Here is a 21,698-nt window from a genome sequence, read left to right as displayed (position 1 = left end):
ATATTTAATTGAAATTGCTTTGATTTATTTTTGAATATTTATTTATTTATTCATTTTTTTGAAATTTCGCTGGACTGGTGGGGTATTTTGGGATAATGTGAGGGCAGTTAGGTCAGCGCGGGGAAGGGCTTCGTTGTACGAAGGCGAACTTGAACGGCGGAGGCGGGAGGCCGGTCGTGAGTATAAATAGGCGAAGAGGCGACGGCTAAATTCCCACCATCCAAAACCGCAAGCCCAGACTCGTACCCTTTCTTTTCTCTGGGGTCGACTTTTTCTTTCCTGACTTTTGTTTCGTCTCTTATTTCTGAAAATACGAGTCTGCAGAGAAAAAGGAGGGCCATGGCAGGTCTACTCCGGATCAGTGTTGCCAAAGGTCGGGGGTTTTCTTTCCTTGCTGCTGCATTTTGATCTATGTTGTACGTCTTCTTTTGTTTGGCTTGTTTTTATTTTTATATTTTCTGTTTGAATTTCTGATTTAGAACTTTGATTTCTACTGTTGTCTTTTTGCTTGCGATTTTTTTTAATGCTTTGGTTTGGATTTTTTATACGTGTTTTGAGCATAATTCAAGGTTTTTTTTTACGTGTTTTGAGCGTAATTCAAGGTTTTTAGGAGGGACGGTCAGATGCTTCGGTTTATGGTAGATCTGAAAAACGGCAGCTTTTTGTTGAGAGTAATCGTGTAGCCTTAATTTTTGTGTATTGCCTTCGTCCTTGGTCTGTTACAAGGCTTACGAGTAGTCTTCATCTAGTGTATCGTTGTGCAAGGAATCTTCTGCTATTTATCGCTCTAGTTTTTTTGTTAAAAGTTTGAACTTCTTCTTTTGATCATCCTTTTTTCTTGAGTTGAAAAGCTGGCTCCTTTAATAATCGGCGATGCTGTCAAGATGTTAAGAAAGCTCGCGTCATTATTGCTGTGAAATGAAGTTTGTGGTGTCCTAGTAAACAAATTCTGTTAATGATCTGTCAATATTTCTGTGGTTGAAGTTTTTGAACATAGTCTGAACTACATTTTTACGATTTTGATGGTGGCTGTCCTTAGGATTGACTTAGTGTATTCCTGCTGATCCGAGAGAGGAGATTCACGAAGAGATTCAGGATCTGGCTGACTTGTTCCCTGATCTGACTGATTTCGCTTGTTCACAAATGGCTGCCTCCGCCGCTGCTTCGGCTTTTTTTCCGATCACATCTTCCTCTTCGACGACATCATCGAAAACATCCATGAAGCTTGCTGGAGGTCCTGATAATTTGGATGCACGTGGCATCAAACCAAAATCGGCCTCTACTGGTGGGCTGCAGGTTAAGGCGAATGCCCAAGCCTCACCTAAAATAAATGGTACTAAGGTAGGCCTCGCATTGGAAAGTGCAAAGGACGAGGATTCTGCTCCGTCCCCGCCTCCTAGGACTTTCATCAACCAGTTACCGGACTGGAGCATGCTTCTTGCTGCGATCACGACAATCTTCTTAGCAGCTGAAAAGCAATGGACAAATCTTGACTGGAAGCCCAGGCGGCCTGATATGCTAGTCGATCCGTTTGGCCTGGGCAGGATTGTGCAGGATGGAATTGTGTTCAGGCAGAATTTCATGATTAGGTCCTATGAGATTGGTGCAGATCGTACAGCATCTATAGAGACGTCAATGAATCACTTACAGGCAAGATTTTGTTATTTGTTTTCTTTTTCTTTTTCTTTTTTTGCGCTGTTTCAAGTATTTTTCCAACGTGTCTCCGTTGTTTTCTATCTTCCTCTCCCTTCTCCTTCCTCTCTTTCTAATTATACATTGGTATATGCTAATTTTTAGCTTTAAGGACTACGGCTGTCTCACACTTTTTATTGTGGACAGGAGACTGCCCTTAACCATGCCAAGTGTGCGGGGCTCATGAGTGGTGGGTTTGGTTCAACACCAGAGATGAGTAAGAGAGATCTGATATGGGTTGTTGCTAAGATGCAGGTTCTCGTGGATTGCTATCCTTTGTGGTTAGTATATCTGACTTCATGAGCCTTCTGCAAATTTCCTGAAATTGGTTCTTTGAATGAAGTTTTCTACAGAACTCAATATGTAGGCACAACCTTAAGTGTTCTCCTGCCAGCGTTTAGCTTAGCCTTGTTTTAGGAGTATTGTAGGCACAGTTGCGGTGTCTTTATCCATTGTGTGAATTAGGGGCTTATGTGTCTTACTATATATACCTATGCTGTGTGAAGTAAACATGCTTCCAAAAGTTCTCTGTTTACTTTGCAATATGCAACTCTTAATTTACATACGTGTAATGTTTGATCTCTTTCTTTATGTAATTCGCTACTTTGTTTTGTTGCCTAGTAAAGTAATTAAGTACCTGTCTAAACTTCTGTTGTCTAGACATCTCAACCCCAGAAGTTTTTTCTGTATAATGTGGCTTTCCATTTACCAAGTAAGAAGCATCTGGAATGGATGTCCTTTTCCTTGTTTATTGTGAAATGGTCCTATCTCACAATTCTGTTCTCATCAAAATTGGAACTCTGTTGGGCATGTCATTTTGGGAGTAGGCTTGACCAATGTTTCATTCCTGTATGCTTGTCAGTATCAGTAAATCATGGTCCGAATTGTCAAACTTTATCTTCTTTTGACTTTTCAGCATATCTAGTTTCTTTGGTTATTTGTACTTGTTTTCCAATATCTTCTGGTTAAATAAGTTTCGTTTCTCCATGATAGGGAAAATAAAGATGCTACAGTTAGACACATTCATGGTGGTTGGAATTAGAGTTAGACAGATTTTTGGATTAGCAGTATGACAGTCAGAAAAAAGTTACTCACTGGCAAAGGGTGCTATTTAAATATGGGATGTCGATTATATGAAAGCTTTAGAACCCTATTGTTAACCTAATTTCACACGTTCTTTATGTTTCTCAGTTGCATTGTGGTTGGACTGGTTTAGGCTGACATAAAACTTTTGAGGATTGATTTTATCTGTTCATTCTGGTTCATTCAACTTTTATTGTAGAAATTGGCTCTTGTATTTAAGCCATGATGAAGTGCAGCCAAAGTCTATTGGTTTCATTTAAGGAGACTGAAGTATTAAAGTTTTGAATACTCACTTTGAATGGTTACAATTGATGATTTAACATTCTACCAACATTTTTTAGCTTTTTAATGTTCTTTCCTATATGAACTGGGATGTGTTTTTTTATATCCTGTGTTCTTGTTCTAATGTTATCACAGGGGAGATGTTGTTGAAGTGGACACTTGGGTCTCTGCAACTGGAAAGAACGGATTACGCCGTGATTGGCTTATCCGTAATGCAAACACAGGCCAAATTTATACACGGGCTACAAGGTTGGAAATTGTTGAAAACAAACTTGGAAACAAGTTCACTTCATTATAGGTTCATTCTTATGGAATGAGTCATTTGGTTGGATTTAGTATTTATATGCTGGATTTGAGACCATAAAATTTTATGTTAGATGACTGGAGTTAAATCATGTCTAATTGAATTTGATGTAAACATGCAGTGTTTGGGTGATAATGAATAAAAAGACAAGGAAGTTATCAAAACTTCCAGAAGAAGTTAGAGGGGAAATAGAACCATACTTTGCACATCGTGATCCTATAGTGAATGAGGATAGCAGGAAGTTACCAAAGCTTGATGACAACACTGCTGATTTTGTTCAAAAAGGCTTGGCTGTATGTGATTAATAGTTTTTTTTTTCCTTTTTCATTCTGACTTGGCTTTTTCCTTCTCTTGCAATGACCATGGGTGCCTTTTAAATATTCTGCAGCCTCGATGGAGCGATTTGGATGTCAATCAGCATGTGAACAATGTCAAGTATATTGCTTGGATTCTTGAGGTAGTTCATAGGCTACATCTCCTAGATTTCTTTTCATTTCATTGTCTATGGTTTTTCTGTATTCCCATTTCTCTTGTGGTGAAGCTCAAATATATTTATGTCTCAATCTGCCTGAACTTTTATGCAGTTATTACTCTGTTGACCAATACCTGTGGTTGATGTTGACTGTATTTTAATAGCTTTCTTATTATAAAATTTTTGTTTTTCACAAAAGAAATCCAGAGTGAGTGTTTAAATCTGCCTAAATTTTTATGCAGTTGGCACTCTGTTAGCCGTTAAGTGCGGTTGATGTTGACTGTATTTTTTAGTTCTGTTATCATTTAGTTTTTGCTTTTCACCAAAGAAATCCACTGAGGAGAGAGAGAGAGAGAGAGAGAGAGATTTATGTTTAATCTGCCTAAACTTTTATGGAGGAGGCATTCTGTTCAGCAATATTTGTGGCTGATGTCGACTGTTCATAGAAGAAATCCAGAGAGTGTTGGAATCTTTGTTTGTCAGCTTATGATTTGCTGAATCGAGTTGAGGGAGGTGGGTGAGAAACAATTGATTATCTTATTTTGTGTATTCTGATTAGCTGGCTCATGTTGAGGGGTCTTCAGTGTCACTCATTGATAGAAAATGTACTTGAATCCCGTCTATTTTCAACTTAAAGAAGGAATTCAGATGGCCACTAATGGGTACTATTTTCATTTAGTTTTGGAACCTTAACCGTGGTCTAGTCTAGTGGGTATATTGGTAGTTAGGAGGCCACTGCCTTTTGATCTACATGTTGCAGAATCTGGATAAACTAAAAAGAATTGGAGCAGAACTTCCAAGTTTTCTAGCATATATACTCCCTTCTTGAGCATGCAAAAGAAGAAAATGAAATAGTAGGTTGTATTGATATATTTTGGGGCAAATGGGGATGTAGAATGGAAGTTTTAGGAATAAGTAGGAATGTTGATTTTTACAAGAGCACCTAAAGTAGGTTACTGTATTTTTTTCTTTTGTTATTGAAGGAGCTCTTGATGTAGCTTGAAGTTTATACAGACTAGTAAATAAAGCACGGCCCAAGGCTTTGTACTCGGTTTTCCTATTGATCTCTGCTTATACATGGTGAAGGAGAGAGAAGAAAGAAGTAATGAGATCTATGATGAGAGGGTGGATTGCAACTTGGTGTGCTTGATATGTTCTCCTTAAAAACTAGTAATTATTGAATGTGTTGTCTATAAACAGAATGAAGCATGTTCTTGTAGTTGTTCTGAATTATAAGAATTGGCCTGCTGATTTTGCAGAGCACCCCAAGAAGGATTTTGGAGAGTCACGAACTTGCAGGTATGAATCTGGAGTACAGGAGGGAGTGCAGAAAGGATAGCGTGGTGCAGTCTCTGACTGCTGTCTCCCGCAAGTGTGGCGAGGGAACCGAGGATGATGGGGGTGGTGGGCTTGAATGTGAGCACTTACTTCGCCTGGAGGATGGGGCGGAGGTGGTTAGAGGAAGAACTAGATGGAGGCCCAAGCGTTCGGATCACTTTGCTAGCGTGGTTGATCACATGCCGGCTGAGAGTGCATAATAAATGGAGCATCTGCCGCTTTGAAAGGACAAGTAAGTGCCTTTTTTGTCGGTCCAAGTGTAGAAAATCTGCAAGTCCGGAGTCCAGATACATCCATTCCATATTTATTTTTTTTCTGTTTCTTTCTTTTTTACTTGTCTGAAGCCAATGTAAGTAGCCACCGTATTTTCATTTTCTATAATTCTTGCTTCTCTGAACTGGCGCTCTATTCTTGTATAAAAGGAGGATTGTGTCCAGTTTGTGGAATTTCAATATTCATCAAGTGTGTAAAACTCGTGCACAGTGGTTCACAAAACTCTACTACTCAGTTTGAACATCTCTATGTTTCGAGTTCATGCATAAGATTTTTAGATGAGGTTTAGTGGGATCACAAAAAATATTCGTCAGCCTATTGGTGAGATCTTGTCGTGTGGGCTACGGATTTTCTGAACAAAGAATCAAAAGACGACACCTATCTCGCGACAAAAACACTTACCTGTCATATGCCTCCTCTTGCTTCTCCAAATGTCGTTATTCCATCTTATCTCTTTTATTGCGTTTGCTTTTTCTTTTTTATAGTATAGTTTTCTTTAGCCTTGAGTTTTGGGCATAAACCATTGGTCAGTGTGGGTATGTTATTGGATTGATGGGAGGCGAGGAAAATCAAAGCTAGAATCTATTGTATTGAGAACAAATTCTCTAGGAAAAAACCTATTAATCACTAACAATTATGATACATGTAAACTCCATTTAGTTTTAAAACTTTAAAACTTCAGTACATTCAGCCTCGCCTAATTTTTACCTGATTATTTATTCTGCTATTTCCTAAATCATATGTTAATGGGTACTGCATACTGGAGTGATTCCTTAACCTATTTACTCGGTACAAATTTTATTCTGTAGCTTCCATCACCCAGTATCTTCAGTCCATCTATGGAAAAGACACACACCTTAGAAATAGGTATAAAACAGGCAATGAAGCCAAGAGCCTGCAGTAAAGCGAAGCATTGGCCTTTTGGATTGATATTGCAGTTTGAAGTAGCCTACCTCATGTCATAACACCATTTCTCCAACAAGCATTTGCTTAAGAAATTCAAGAAGATTAAAAGTTACCAAACACAAACAAAGTACCCGCGATCCAGTCTTTCATTGTTATCACTATAGAACAACATGCTCCCATGGAAGAAGCTATAAAGGCAGGGATGAACTGGTCTGACAAAAGTAATACTCAAACAACATTACAGCATTTGCCTGAATAACGAACGCACAACAACAAGGGCCTTTCTCCCCCTTTTAAGCTTGGAGTTACTTTTCAATTGAAGATATTTCTCGACTCCAGCTACAACTTTTTGAATTGGCTGGGTGAACTCACGTATCCAAGATATAGGGTGAGTTCAAAACATAAACTTATTTCAAGCCAAACGTGTTCTAACTTGTATTTCCCACAAATCTCCTTCTTCAACAAGTTTTAAGACACTTCTGTCTCTCACTCACGTACTTGTACCAAGTCTATCTCCAAGAAGCCCCACCGAGTCTAATCACCTCTTCGTCCCTACTATCCCTAGGACCCCTCTCCACTGCATTGCCACCCTTGCTATCACTCGGATCACCATACATATCTTTTAACTTGGCCAAATCACTTGATAAGGAAGCCTTTTCCTTGTTGCCACCGTCACCTAATGGGCTGGAACGAACCTGCAAGCTTCGGCTATGGCTCCGGCTTCGGCTTCGGCTTCTACTCCTACTTCGATGAGAACTGGATCTTCTGTGGCTATCATAATCCCTGCTGCCCCTATCAAAGTCCTTCCTGTCTCTCTCTGAGTGTCTGCAATGGTGAGAATCTCTATCCCGGTCTCCATGTCGGTCATGCCTCCTATCTCGGTTACTTTCCCTATCCCGGACCTTGTCCCTGTCCCTGTCCCTGTCCCTGTCCCTGTATTTATCCTTATCAGGGGATCTTTTTGGATCTTCACTACTGTTTCGTTCATGAGGTGGTGGCAGTGTCCTGCGCACTGGTGAGGAATCTCGTGTTGATGCTCGATGAGGTGCTCTCTGACCAAAAGAAACTGATAAAGCAGCTTTAACAGAAGGCGGCCGACGAGCAGTATCATCAGATCCATGACGGGTTGATTCTCCCGTGACACCAGAATGTTTGGAGGGGAGCTTCATCTGCTCAAGGCTGGCAACAATCTGGCGCATTATTGGAACAGGGATACGAGGGAAAAGAGTATCAAAATAGTACTGCAAAAAATGGTAAACATTAAGAAAGACAAATTAATTCTTTATGGCTTACTACATTAGTGAAAAAATAAGGAAGAACATGAATAACATGAACTGACATTGATTAGTGCCGTAATATACTAGGAAAAGCTAGACTACCCAATTTTAGAATCACACAGTTAACACAGACCATGTATGAGACGACACAAGAAAAAACTGCAACCATTGTAACTAGGATTCCCGGGAATTTCTCTCCACACTGATTTTTTAATCAAGATTTCCCACACACCAGTGAAAAACCTCGCATCAACAAATCAAGTATGTAATCACCCTGCAAAAGGTTCGTTTGATCTTGATATCCAGTCCTATTCTCACGATCTCCTTTTCAGAGATGTAAATCCTGCAGTAGTGCTAGTATCTCCTTCAAAAAGCCACTTGTCCCCGAGGGACCCCCTGGCAAATTTTGCCAGTCAGAAGAAAGGTAGCTGCTGTTGCAAAAATCAGTCAGTTTCTCCAGATAGTGTCCACCCTCAACAACACCTCTTTAAGGTTGACACACTTACTGAAGTAATTCTACAGCATGAATGCATGAAAGTCATTCAGAGGATAATTTTTTTTTTTCACTCAGATTCGAGTTTTCTAGATACAACCATCCCCCTAGTAACAGAATTATACATAAAGCTGCATTTCTCATTGCTTCGTAGCTTTAATTTATGCTCCATTCCCAAGCTAGTCTTTCCTAGTTTTCTCTACCTTTGTATTTTTCACTGTCATTAATGCAACATGAACTTTCAGGTGGGCCAGCTAACATCCATTCTGTTTTCCTCTCTTGTTCACATTTCTTACTGTAATGGATTACTGTTGTTAATCTAAGATTGCTCCTAATTGCTTTAGGCAACCAAAAAGTCCTACTATATAAAGAGGAATTTTCTTTCTTGCTTCATCCAAGCAGTATTCTGTTTATTGTTTCAGCCATCTAAATGGATCTAGTTGTTGCTTATTATCCTTCTGACTAACACTCTGCTATCAGTTTCAATAATATTTCACAATTTTCTCAAACCATGGGATTTTCTATATGAACTTCAAGAAGATTCAGTTATTAGATGAATTGAAGGTAAGTATTTCTCTTCAACTTATACCCTTCAAAGCCACGCTAAGCTAAAGTAAACCAAATCCTTTTAAGCAATATTTTCTAAATTTTAGAAAGCGTTATCACATCATCAAGACGTGAACCAGCTTAATCTTCATCAGATCACCACCCTACCAATCAAGCAAATTCACAGGTTCTGATTTCCAAATTTTCACTCATGATGATTTTGCTTCTGTCATTTAAAAAAATAAAAAATAAAAAATAAAATTGCAGACCACCAGAACTAGGAACTTGGTCTACATTACAAAAAAAAAAAGCAAAGCAAAATATGATGATCTGTCCAGACTGCATGTTGGCAAAGTGCAACCAAAAAAGGCCTCCCAGCAAAATGGCCTAGCACATTAAATAATGCAGTTGGGACACAGTAATTCAGTATTGTACTACAAAGAAATACTACAATACAAGTATAAATTCCTGATAGAGCAACAAACAGAAGCAACATGTGATACAAGTTACATAACCTCCACATTTCAGATGATTGAACTTTTCTTTTCTTTTCTTTTCTTTTTGACAAATTTCAGCTGATTAAACTTGTAGTACCCCTGCATAGACCAGACAGATATGGAATTTTGCATACTTTTTTGCACATTTCAAGAACGAAATACAAACCTTACACTAAGTTGTTACTGAAGGATAGAAGTGTTCCCCCCTCCATAAGATTATCACAAGACCTCACAAGAAATGCGCCACAGCCCAAACTTATAATTCGGTACCCGCATGAACCAGCATAGTGAGCAATGTTAACCAAAACGGCAAAGTACGAGAAAAAATGGCGCACACTGAGACTGATACACTCAGTGAGATGCAAAAGGGAAAAAAAAAAAAAAAAACAGGTTAGCAGATTGTTGATACCTGTCCAAGAAGCAGATCACGGACATAGACTCCCATTGTTGTCATCCGACTATTCGAGCCAGGAGAGAATTCCTAAAGAAACAGGGTATAAAATTTTAAGCCACCATAATTATGAGCTAAAATTGGAGTTTTTCCCACTTTATTCTGCTGTGTACTTCACTTTGCAAACTGAAGCAAATAAAAATCTAATAGAACATGCTTTCACATATAAAATTACGCTCAATCTAAACAATCAGCATAACTGAGAAAATTACAAATATATACCCGCAATAAAAAAGCAAACTGCTGCTTAGGATATCCAAATCAGCAAGTCATGGGCTAACTCCCAAGAATGTTGCAGCGGGACCAAAAAGAAAAATGAGACTTCAATGGAAATTAGAAATATAACTAAGGGCAGAAAAACCTTTATGCTCAAACCAAATTCTTTCAAGACAGATTAGGATCAAGGTTCGGGGGAAAAGAACTTACATGATTATACTGGGGATCACGTAAACCATGATGTTCATTAAACAATGAATCAAAGATGATATTGACAGCATTATTTATTATAACAAGCTAAATTGCAAGGCATGAAATACAACCACATTCTAATCTGCAGTGATCCATTCAGTGCTCATGAACGGATCACTGTGGTGTAAGAACTTCTAAATGTGAACAAGAACCAGATGACATACTCTAACTCATGACTTAACAGTTGACGAAAATCTTAAAATGTTAATTGATGACACAGTTTATTTTATCCCACAATTATCACTCATAATAATCCATGAATTTCATTTTCTTTTAAGAATGGTGAGTTTTATTAAGCCAAAAGGCAAAATCAACAAACATAATCCACAACTTCCAGTGACAGGTAAGTATCATTGCTCACTATGTGATATTAATAATTAACCAAAAGATAATAAGAAATTTCAGTGCAATGCCCGTCAACCACCCGAAAAGTTATAATCAATAAAGTAACAGCCTCTATAAGCAATTAATTGTTTTAGGTAACAAACTTGCTTCTAATGTGCATTGTGAATGACTCTTGACACTTCCAATAAGTAACTTCTAGAGCATGTAAACATAGTTTCTTGATGTTTGCATGTAATTCTTGACAAGGTGATGCTAAAATTTGGAAGTTGATTTGCTGCTACGATCATCCCATAGAAGTGGAACAACTCATATATACATTATTATGATTAGACAACGTATTCTGACAATTAAAATTATCCAGTCCCATCTGATTTTCATGATTGATGTTGCTCACAGTAAACAGTGATAAAATAGCTACCATATTGGTTTGAACTATTTATTAATCAAAAGACCTAAAGGCAAAAAACTCATGATCGGATGGATAAATTTATGAGAACCACGCATAATCATCACTCGGTAACAATAGATGTATGATATAAAAATCATAAAATCTAAAAAATTTTGTTATTTTTGGATGAATTATTTAGACTACATGGACTAGAGCCAGCGATTACTTGTAGGAAATTACCTACAAGTAATTTGATTTGGCATGTTATACCTCCAATTCATGTGATCTATTCCATTGATCTAAATAAAGGCCTAAAAATCAGTAATTCAATTTGAATCAAATGGCTTATTCCTTTGTGAATAACAATAATACCAAGTTCACAGTACTTGAATAGCTTACTCATAAGAGATTTTTCCATTGGTAGATCTTTTAACTAGATCAATAGTTAGAGCCTGTATTTTAGCAACATCATTCATTTCATTACTGACCTCTGATAGACAGCCTGCGATTGCAAATCAGATTTAGGAGCTTCCAAAAAAAATTACTTTGCAGAAAATTTTAGTGATGACGGCTGACGAGAGGAAGAATTGGTTCAGATTTGTAAGCTGGATTGCAGTAATTTTGGTAGGCAGCCATGGCATTCAAAAGAAAAAATTATTGGCTCTCATTTCCCTTGTTCATGAGAGAAAATGAGAAGGTGTTGAAGGCTGAAGAAATCCAAACGGACTCATGCTTAACTATGTGGCAGGTAACCTTATTGGTTAAAGAAAAAAATGAAAGAGGAAAAAGGGCAAAAAAACCCCAAGCTAGATGGACAAATGTGCTTAAAACTAGTTGGCCCATATAGTCCAAAAGAAAGCTGATTCAAGTCACACAAATACAAGCACTTCTAACTGACTCACTAAGTTTCCACAAAGGAGTTGAAGCACCCATCCTGGTCAAAAGAGTTGACACCAATTGGGGCAAAGGTAAAATCCAGTGGATTTGGAGATCACTAATTATCTCCAAGGACATGGAAGAGTAAGCAGAACTTGGGAAAGACTACATGACAGTCCAATTGGCAAGTAATGGATTAGTTATGCACTTACTTGTTGCCTGTCCCTGCCATCCATCTGTAAATAGAATGTGCAGTTCCTCATATATCTTTCTCTTACTGTAAATTTTCATTTACTGATGCCTCACTTTTTGTACTTTCCCCCCTCATGGCCTTCAGAGAAATGTATCTTATTCCAAAATTGAATTTGAAGTCTTCTTCTGCGAAATGTAACCACAAGATAGAAGAATCTGATCCCATATGAATCAGATAAGCAACAAATCTCTTTGCCAGCATTACAATCAGCGTTTTATTTGAGAAGAAACACCAGTATCAGATCCCATAAAAAAAAAGTTTTCTTTTACTTGGAGAGTGTCATCAGAACAGATAAATGCATCCAACTGGTGGTCAAAACACATATTTGATAAGTTTAGGCTACAGTGACAGAGCCGATGCATAAACCCTTCTCAGCTAATGCAGTTTTCTCTTTGCAAGGTTGGCAGAACCATGTCCTAAGCTGACAAACTGGTCTATACAAACTGTATATCCAGCTTTGCTAGAGATCTTAGGTCCAAGCCAGGTCATTGAATTTGGCATGATATGGGAAAAGTCAGGGCATCTATCCTGGATCCAAGACAAGTCGTCTCAAAATAGTATAATAATTCACAATAACCATAAAATTCGTAAAAAAATGCTTTATTAATTGAAGTTGTGAGCAAAATTAATGAAATACTATGTGATGATATCACAACCCTTTCATGCGTAGGTTTTTTTCCGTGCTTCCCACAGTAAGCATGTCTTTACCAAACCATCTCTGCTAGTACTACATTCCAAGATTATAGTAAAATATACAAGATTAAAAACATCATTAAGCTATTAAAAGAATGTTTTAAAAGTGATTCATTTTTTGTTGTTTGTGTAGCTAAAAGTGATTCTTAACTTCTAAACCAAAAGATTTTGAAATATCTAATCCCATGGGTGGACACAACTAACAAGTAAATCAAAATCAACAACCAAAAGTCAACTTTTAAGTGATCAAAGCCATTCAATCTTCTACTTACAGCTTCAGTTTGATAGTAAAATCAAAGTTGCTGCTTTGGGTCTGCCCCTTGATCAGGCTCTTAGCCCGACTTCAATAGGGAGTTCTACCAGTGATGTTGGTCCATCATCAAGTCTGATGTTCTCAGCATGGTTCACAACTTTTTTCAGAAGGGGATCACCTACCGTGCCTTAGGTGCTTTGTTCATCGCGATCGCTCCTAAGAAAGCTGCTACCTAGCACCTGCAAGACTTTAGACCTGTCAGCCTTGTCTCTAGCCCCTAACAAGATCATTGCTAGTCTCCTCGCTCACATACTCAAGGCCATCCTCCTCTCTACATAGAGGGAGATGTCAGTTGCTGATGCGTTTGAGGGAGGAAGGGGGAGTCTGAACCTACACCCTCGAAGGGGCCTGACAGACTCAGAAGCTTTGGAAGCAATTTGTTTATTGGACTCATTCAAATCTGTCAGAATGAGACCTTTTGATGAGGACAAGCTTATCCGGTGGCCTGACAAAAGTGAAAAATTTTCAGTTCTATCTGCATACAGTTTTATTAATGACTGGGATCCGATGCTAAGGGAGCATGATATTCACTTTGTATGGCTTCTCTGTGCACCTCCAAAGATAAAATTCTTCATGTGGAGCTCTTGCCAAAGTAAGATTCTCACAAGTGATGCCCATAAGAGAAGGGGCCACCAACTATTGACCCCATGTCCTCTATGCAACATTGAAGCGGAAATTGTCAATCATATTCTCCTACATTGACCTTTTGCATGGTATGTGTGGACCTCTGTTCTAGGCAAAATGGGGCTGCAATTATGCATATCAACTTATTTGATCTCTTTCAGCAAGTCGATAGTTGGCCTACCCCCCCCCCGGGTCTTGGGAAAATGATGTTATTTGCCTGTGCCAGTTTCATACCATGGGGGCTATGGAATGAACGTAATCTGATGTAAGAGTAGAGGAAAGGGTGTCGGGGCAAATATCTTCTTGGCTCATAACTAAGAAGGTTTTCTCCTCCTACAAAGGAACCTCTATTCGGGATAATTGGAATATCTTGGCAAGGATGCACTTTGGGATCAAGGCTCCAGTAATGCAGGAATGGGCCCCCCAGAAAGCTGGATACCTCAAGCTGAATTTTGATGGCTCTTCTCTTGGCAACCCGGGGATTGCTGGTTTTGGGGGAATTATTTTGAATTCATCTAGCAATCAATGTTTCTCTTATGCTGGTCCGTTAGACATTTTTGACTCTACAACGGCCGAGTTTTATGGCCTACTCAATGGGCTCTACATTTTCAGAGACAATTGCAGTGGTCCCATTCACATTGAAGGAGACTCAAAAGTGGTCATTGGATGGTGTGAACGTGTTTCCCCTCCTCCGTGGCGCCATTGGGATATCTTTCGGGAAATTTTAGATATTACCTCACTTAACACTTGTATATGGTCTCACATTCCGAAATCTATTGCAGATGTGCTAGCCAAGCAGGGATCGTCTCTGCAATCTCTGGTTGTGAGGGAGCTGCTTCGTCTTCCTTTGTAATTTTCTTGTTTATATATAAATACATCTTTATCAAAAAAAAAAAAAAATGGCCAAAGAGCCTTCATCAAATGTCGTAGCATCCTTGACTCAGCAATGGCAGCCCATGAAATCATTGACAACTTCAAGAGATCCGGCAAGGCTAAAAAATCATCATAAAGCTCAATCTTAAGAAGGCCTTTGATTGTGTTACCTGCTTGATGATATTCTCATGCGTATAGGGTTTGGCAAGCATTGGCAGTTTTGGACCAGGAGTTATATTTTGTCGGCCTCATTCACCGTTCTATTCAATGGCACTGTGTGTGGATACTTTAAGAACACTCGCGGAATTTGTTAAGGAGACCCTCTCTCCCCCCTCTTCTTCAACCTTGTGGCAGAGTACCTTTCTTCTATGGTCTACTTGGCCAAGGAGGTTGGCAGGTTCTCCCAGATGGTTGATCAAAAAGAATTTAATATCCCCCTCCTTCAACTCGCTAATGACACATGGACCAAATCAGACATTTGAAAGCACTCCTCGCCCTCTTTGAGTTGACCTCACGACAAAAAATAAAGTGGAGTAAAACCTCCATCACGGGATTCCATACTGATCCGGAGTTACTTTAGTCCATGGCCAGCTATCTCGGATGCTCCATGGCTGCCCTCTCCACTACTTACGTGTGTCTTCATAAGGGGCTTTGGTCTCCTATGATTGAAAGGATGGAGCGTTGCTTGCCTACCTGGAGGGAGAGGGGGATGGGAATCTTCTCTCTAAAGCCGGATGTCTTACTCTCTTAAATTCATGCATTGCCGGACTTCCAATCCACTTCCTCACTTTCCTTCCTTGCTCGGCCTCTGTTTGCAGCATCAAACACCACTTTTTTTGTTGTGGGGATACTGATGGATTCAAATACCATCTGTTTGGTGGAAAGACGTTTGCAAGCCGAAGATCATGGGTGGCTTAAGGATAGGCCTCACCAAGGATATGAGTTCCGCCCTCCTTAAGTGGCTTTGGAAGTTTAACACTTCCCACGAAATCTGTTTGGCAAGGACATGGTTGCTGCCAAGCTGTGTTGTTCCTTGACTTGGTGGACTTCTGGTGGGCTGCGCCATAGATTATCTCCCATCTGGTGCCGCCTCTACCTCCTCCTTCCAACCTTCAAGTCTGTAGTCTATTATCAGCTACTATGGTGGTAACAGTCAACGCATTGAAATGGTGGATTGGGTCCTCGCTACTCATTGAGTCCCACCTAGCACTTTTCTGTTTCAGCCACCATCCATCCATCACCGTGGCAAACTCTTGGGAAGAAAATAATAGTTGGAATTTGCACCCTAGCCGTGGCCTTAAGTTTAACCCTAGTATGTGCCCTCCTACATGACCTTAGCCGCATCACCATCAAACACAACATCGAGAACAGATTGGGCTGGCAACCCGCTAACAGTGGCATCTTCTCCGTTTCTTCCACATACCATCACATTTCGGGATGGACCGCAATTCATGAGCCTCACCACACTATGATCGCTTGCCGCCTCGCCGCTTCGCCGCTCACCCCAAGGACAAGTTCTTTATCTGGAGAGCCCCCCACTACAAAATCTTGACCATGGACAACCTCCGTCGACGCCAATTTGGGTCCCCCCATTCTGTGTCTGCTTTGCAATGCTGCTGATGAGAGTGTCACCCACCTCCTCCGCCACTACCCCTTTACATGGAAAGTTTTGACTTGCCTACTTGGCATGATTAGTCTACAGCTCTGCCTCCCTCAGGAACTTCATGCCACATGCTGCCTCCTGCTCTGCTCCCATATTCCCAAAATGAGAACGGCCCTCCTGTCTGTTTGCCTTGCATTCATTCCTTAGGGCATTTGGAATGAGAGGAACAACAGGCATTTTAACTACAAATTTGCCAATTTTGACAACGTCTCCAGCTGTATCTCCATTTAGATTACCACTGGATCCGTTCACACAAGGAATTCATCAGCCTTGGCTGTCCCACCCTCCATAGCAGCTGGCAGGCAATTGCTCAAATGTTCAACCCTTATCGTAGCCCTACCATGCAAGAATGGGAACCTCCTCCCTTTGGTTTGCTGAAGCTTAACTCCAATATCAATGCTTTTGGTTACCCTGGTCCTGCGGGTTACAATGGTCTTCAAAAACTCCGATGATGCCACCCTTACATCTGGTTTCAGCGGTATCTTCAAAAACTCCGATGGTGCCACCCTTTTATCTTACTCTAGACCTATGGGTATCTCCGATTCCACTTGGGTCGACCCCATGGTTATCCTCCAAGGCCTCATTATCTTCATTGATCGTCTTGCTGCCTTCCCTTTCCTCGAGCCCCTTTGACGGCATTGGGCCACCTTCTGCGATATCAGAGACATTGTATCCATCTTTTCTTGCTTTTGGGCCCATGTCCTGAGATCAACTAATTCTGGGGCTGATTCTATTGCTAAAAACAGAGCTTCCATGCAATCTCTTGTTGTAACTAGATTGCTCCAATAATTATTTGTTTTGTTTTGCTTGCTTTTCAATAAAGCTCATCAGTTTCGAAAAAAAAAGTTTGATGATAATATATTTGTATTGAAAGTGAAATTGGTAAGTCAAAGGATTATGTACTTTTCATTTATGAAATATGTGTTTTACTTCGTAAAATTTTACTGATGTAATTAACAAAAATAATGCAAATATCATATCTGCGACATAAATTTATTTTTTACTTTTTCTTATTTTTCCAAAAAAATTCAACATTTCTTATGAGGTCTCATATCAAATATGTGACACCTCAAACAACATATAACGTCTTGACCAAGTCATCTCAGATTTTAGACATCTCACTAGGTAACCTAGGCCAATTTGTGCAATCATGGACACTAGTAATCAGCCATAGACATTTCCGGAAATTTTAATTAGCTGTTACAATATAAATTTCCAAAAAAAGGAAATCTTGGTTCCCTCCTTAACCTCTTCGCTTCATTTGTCCACTTTATATCACTTTATTAAAAATTCAGTTTTTTCTCTTTTAAAATGATGAGAATAAATATTTCAATTTTGTTTGAGATATCTCAAGTGTTCTGCATGTATTAATTAAAAGGGATTCCAATGAAACTAATTCAGAGAAAATGATGACACAAAAGATTTTTTTTTTTTTTATAAAGATGTATTAATATTAACAAGTGAAAATTTACAAAGGAAGGGGGAACAGATCCCTAACAACAAGAGATTGAAAAACAAGTAAAAAAAAAAGCCATTAAATATGAGAATTGGATTAGTTCAGTTTAATGAAAAAATATTTCACTTAGTACCTCGTCATCTTTAACATAAGGCTCAAACCAGCTCCATAATGTTTTAGGATCCCCAGCATATCGTAAGTAGAGAAAACCAACCTACAATTCCATGTCAAGGTATTGATCAGCAAATAATATAAATTGACTTGATAAAATAGTCTTTCTTATACCAGAAACTAATTTGAAGTCCTTGAACACTATCAGTAACATGGGACACGAGGCAAAAGGCTAGTACATGAAGGCCACAATTTGAAGTGTCATGTATAGTCCTAGTGGAACAGTCCCACCCGACATCAAGAAGTCTACACAAGTTATACTTTTAAGTAATGGTAGCCTTTTTTAGCATAATAAGAAGGAGATTTTGTTCTATGCTGATGGTAACCTCCAAAAAACCAATCAATGCATATGCCATCAACTGGACAGCCAGAATCATCAGCCAATGAAACTTCTAAATTATGGACTGTCCAAGTAGGTTAATCTAGATACTTGCCAAACGTCTGTAACCAGTTGATGATCAGTTTTGCAACACCCTCTTAGTGACACATGTTTGAACATGTTTTCAACTTCTAGAAATAGAAATCATGTTCTTACTATTGTTAGGCCGCGGTTTTTAAATTTGCTTTGAGTTACAATTGTTAGGCTATAGTTATTAATTTGGCTTTGAGTTCAGAAACAGAGTCATACTGCACAAAAATAAAAAGACATCGTACCCTTCTGTCCACACACACCCTGTGTCTACTTCATAGTAGCAGTAGCATTACTCAAATTATTGTTATCAAAACATTGAACGCAATAAAAAGATGGAATCATACTCACAGCTCGAATATAAGGCGAGTCTAGATGCTTCAGAAGCCCATGCATCTGCTTGACAGTAAGTTTCATTGTAAACAATTTGTAAAGAAGACAGAATGCAGTTGAAGGGCCTCTACAGTTTCCAGTCATCCAGGGCTCTACATGATCCACTTGATTATAGATCTCATCAATGACTTCATGGTAAGTCTTCAATCTGTAAAGCTCCTTAAAGTAATCAGAAGAAAGAATGTTCATACACAGGACCTTCTCTAACAAAGAATCTATAGGTTTCCCAGAAGTTTGTATCTCCATAACTTTAACAGAAAAAATGACAAACTTGATCGTAAAGAGGATCAAATGAAATCTTGGGAGATCCTCTTCACAATCTAAGGAGAAGCTGGAAGCCCTGGAGCAAGTCACAGATCCTGCAAAGGAGAAAAAGGAAAAGCAACAACTGTTTTAAAGGTATAAAGATGGCACAAACCCAGAATGTAGGTATTAAAAAAATGAAATGGAAAAAAGATCATTTCATAGCTACTACCTAGGCATCCTTGATTCTTGGTAACAAGGTTTAGTCTCAAAATTATTTTATTTATTTTATTCATTTATTTTTGAGACAGAAGTTTAGTGTCAAACTGAAAACCTCCAAACAGATTAACAGACCAGAAAGGAGCATAGTCAATGACAAAATTAAGTATAAATCCAATACAAGAACTTGTTTCCAAAACATATTCAAAGAAGTGTAACAAAAGTCAGAAAATCAAAAATGTCAGGAAAAAGGGGCAAAAGAAATAATCCCAGATATATAATACGTCATCACCTTAAGCAACATCATGGCACAGTACATCATAATGTGGAAGAGTTAGCTGAAGAATACTTACTGACACAAAATCACCCTAAGGTCACTTGTGTCATGAAAGAAGAAGGAAAAGGAAAGCTAAGAAGATTCAATCAAAACAGAAGAAAAATGAATTTTAAAAAGCTGGATCAAAATCAGTTCCTCTTTTCTGATTGGTCCTTCTTCTCTTTAACTTGAGCATCCTTCTTCCTTCTTCTTTAAACACAGGTGACCTTAATGTGATCCCCTATCTTTAAGTATTCTTCAGCAGACTCTTCCACATTATGATTGTACTCCACCACATCATTGCTATAGATATATACTTTAAAAGAGCACATGAAAAAAAAATATATGCAAGTATAACTGATGCTGTTATTTTGGCTTCTGAAAAATCATTTCAACCAAATTTCAGAATGAATGAAGTGGAGAGTAGCATGTGGATTTCCCCTGTGTTTTTTGGAAAAGAGAAAACTTCCAATTAAAACAAATTAAGAAGACACTTCAAATATAATGATCGAAGAGGTGCCAAAATCATGAGGGATTTAATTAAATATAACTGTAAAATAAAAATAATTTAGATAGCTAAACTGAAGAGATTTGCACTTGGTGAACCTGAGAGAGAGAGAGAGAGAGAGAGAGATAAAGAGAGAGTAACCAAATCAGTAATGTATAATTTTGTACTAAATGAACATATGATTCCAGTTAAAGGAACTGTATCTGGATTCCCACAGGATAATTAAAAAAAAAAAAAATCAGCCTCCGATGTCAAAAGTACAAACTTTTCTTCTTCTTTTTTCCTTTTTTCCTTTTTTAAAGCATTGCCACACCCTTTTCTACATTCAAATTATTCATAGAACAGCAACATAAAAACAGAACTCAGAAATGCAGTGAACCGCCCTTTCCCTATTCCCTACAACCTTTGTGAACTTCATTAATATTCCTTTCGCTTCCGTTAGCTATAGTTTGCTCATTTCACCACTTAATGCATATTTATCTCGTCAATTTAAAACAAAATAAATAGAGCTGACGAGCTCAAATTTAAGTCACAGTTTGCGTAAAATCGCTAGAATATGCAAAAAGTCACTTCTTCGAAATACCAGCGGTGAACAAACTTAAATAACTTTCTTTATCTACTAAAATGATCACTCTACAATCTAACTTTCACACATGAAGAGAGAGAAAACAATAAATAATTAAGCGACACAGTAGAATGCACGAGATACCTGTTCATTACAGGATCCGTTGTGAACTTCCTCTCGAGCTCTAGAATTTTTCTTTGGGATGACACAATTTGCGAGAAAGGCGAACAAAACTTCGAATTTGCAATGGCTGTAGAGGAATTGGAATCGGGCAAGTTAGGGTTACGGACGTTGGAGGAGAAAGAAATAAGGACAGTAGTTGGGTATTCCTCGGGCTTCGACCTGGGTGGACACCTATGTAAGCTACGGGTAAGATGCCCTCGACACCACAAGGCACACGGGAACTCTTCGGTATAGTATATTTTTTATACTACTCTTTTCGATATTTTAATTCCTACAATATTTATAAATATTTTAATTCCAAATATATGTATTTAGAATTTTAGATGTCGTATTTTTGTAAAAAATATAATTAAAATTTAGAGAAAAATCATATCTATAAATTTATTATAATATAAGCAATGTTATAAAAAATGAATTGGTGAAGTGATTAGGTCTAGTTGAACCTGATTTAACTGGGGTTGAACATCCACCAAACGGGATGTCATCATTATTTTATTATTTTTAAAAAATAAAAAATATAATAAAGTGATTTAAAAGTGAAGAAAAACTTTTCATTTTGGTGTTATAAAACTTCATTTAATATATAATAATAGTGGCAATGATATTGTTATTATATATTTTAAAATTAATATTTTTTAATATAAAAAAATTGTCCGGAAGAGGGCATTTGTCCCCTTATTCAATAGAGGGAGTGTGATGCCCCTTAGTTGTAAGGTAGAGGGCCAATGCAGCCCATCCCATGTAAATAAAAAGGGAGGGAGCATTGTTAGGCACAACTTGGTAGAAAAACTATTGTGTGTAAAATATTTTTGTTGTGTGTAAAACAAAGACAAGGAGGATAATATGCTCATGTTAAGCGATAGACTAGTTAATTTAGAGGAATGATGACCCAAAATTTATGTAATGAAAAACTTATTTAATAAAGTATTAGATTATAGCGTTCCATCACTAGAAGGCCTAAGTTTAAAGAGGAGAAGAGAGAGGGGAGAAAAGAGAGGGGGCAAGTGTAACAAGAAGTTAGGGTTTCTCGAGGGGAATGAGAGCATGTATGGAGCTCTCCCCCTTATATCTTATTTATAGTTTTGTGAGGGTAAAAAACCATAATCATGAGTAAGAAAGGAATTT

General features: G+C 38.3%; 2 protein-coding genes across 6 annotated transcripts; one reads left to right on the top strand and one right to left on the bottom strand.

Annotated features, from left to right (window-relative positions):
* The first annotated feature begins 225 nt into the window (after window positions 1-225).
* LOC137949873 (palmitoyl-acyl carrier protein thioesterase, chloroplastic-like) lies at window positions 226-5,629 on the top strand. Of its 2 annotated transcripts, none has more exons than XM_068796100.1 (7): window positions 226-373; window positions 1,040-1,650; window positions 1,840-1,973; window positions 3,193-3,306; window positions 3,483-3,654; window positions 3,750-3,818; window positions 5,093-5,629. In XM_068796100.1, exons 2-7 carry the CDS (start codon window positions 1,144-1,146, stop codon window positions 5,369-5,371), a joined length of 1,275 nt encoding a protein of 424 aa, XP_068652201.1. In that variant the 5' UTR covers window positions 226-373; window positions 1,040-1,143; the 3' UTR covers window positions 5,372-5,629. The 2 variants fall into 2 exon arrangements, with proteins under 2 accessions (XP_068652201.1, XP_068652202.1); XM_068796101.1 differs by having other exon boundaries at window positions 226-416.
* An 800-nt stretch (window positions 5,630-6,429) lies between these two features.
* LOC137950437 (pre-mRNA splicing factor SR-like 1) lies at window positions 6,430-20,765 on the bottom strand. Of its 4 annotated transcripts, none has more exons than XM_068796897.1 (5): window positions 20,535-20,765; window positions 18,498-18,898; window positions 17,700-17,780; window positions 9,573-9,644; window positions 6,430-7,591 (listed from the first exon to the last, which is right to left on the bottom strand). In XM_068796897.1, the coding sequence occupies exons 2-5, from the start codon at window positions 18,783-18,785 to the stop codon at window positions 6,860-6,862; spliced, it is 1,173 nt and encodes a 390-aa protein (XP_068652998.1). In that variant the 5' UTR covers window positions 18,786-18,898; window positions 20,535-20,765; the 3' UTR covers window positions 6,430-6,859. The 4 variants fall into 4 exon arrangements, with proteins under 4 accessions (XP_068652998.1, XP_068652999.1, XP_068653001.1 ...); XM_068796898.1 differs by having other exon boundaries at window positions 6,430-7,540; XM_068796900.1 differs by lacking the exon at window positions 6,430-7,591 and adding an exon at window positions 9,365-9,418.
* Between the last annotated feature and the right edge of the window lie 933 nt (window positions 20,766-21,698).

Source organism: Aristolochia californica, unplaced genomic scaffold, assembly GCF_029961685.1.
Source record: "Aristolochia californica isolate CCGP_79_NKW_82.1479 unplaced genomic scaffold, dmAriCali1.0.hap1 SCAF_14, whole genome shotgun sequence".
Taxonomy (NCBI): domain Eukaryota; kingdom Viridiplantae; phylum Streptophyta; class Magnoliopsida; order Piperales; family Aristolochiaceae; genus Aristolochia; species Aristolochia californica.
The sequence above is the reverse complement of the archived record's forward strand: the minus strand, read 5'-3'. Positions and strand labels throughout refer to the sequence as shown.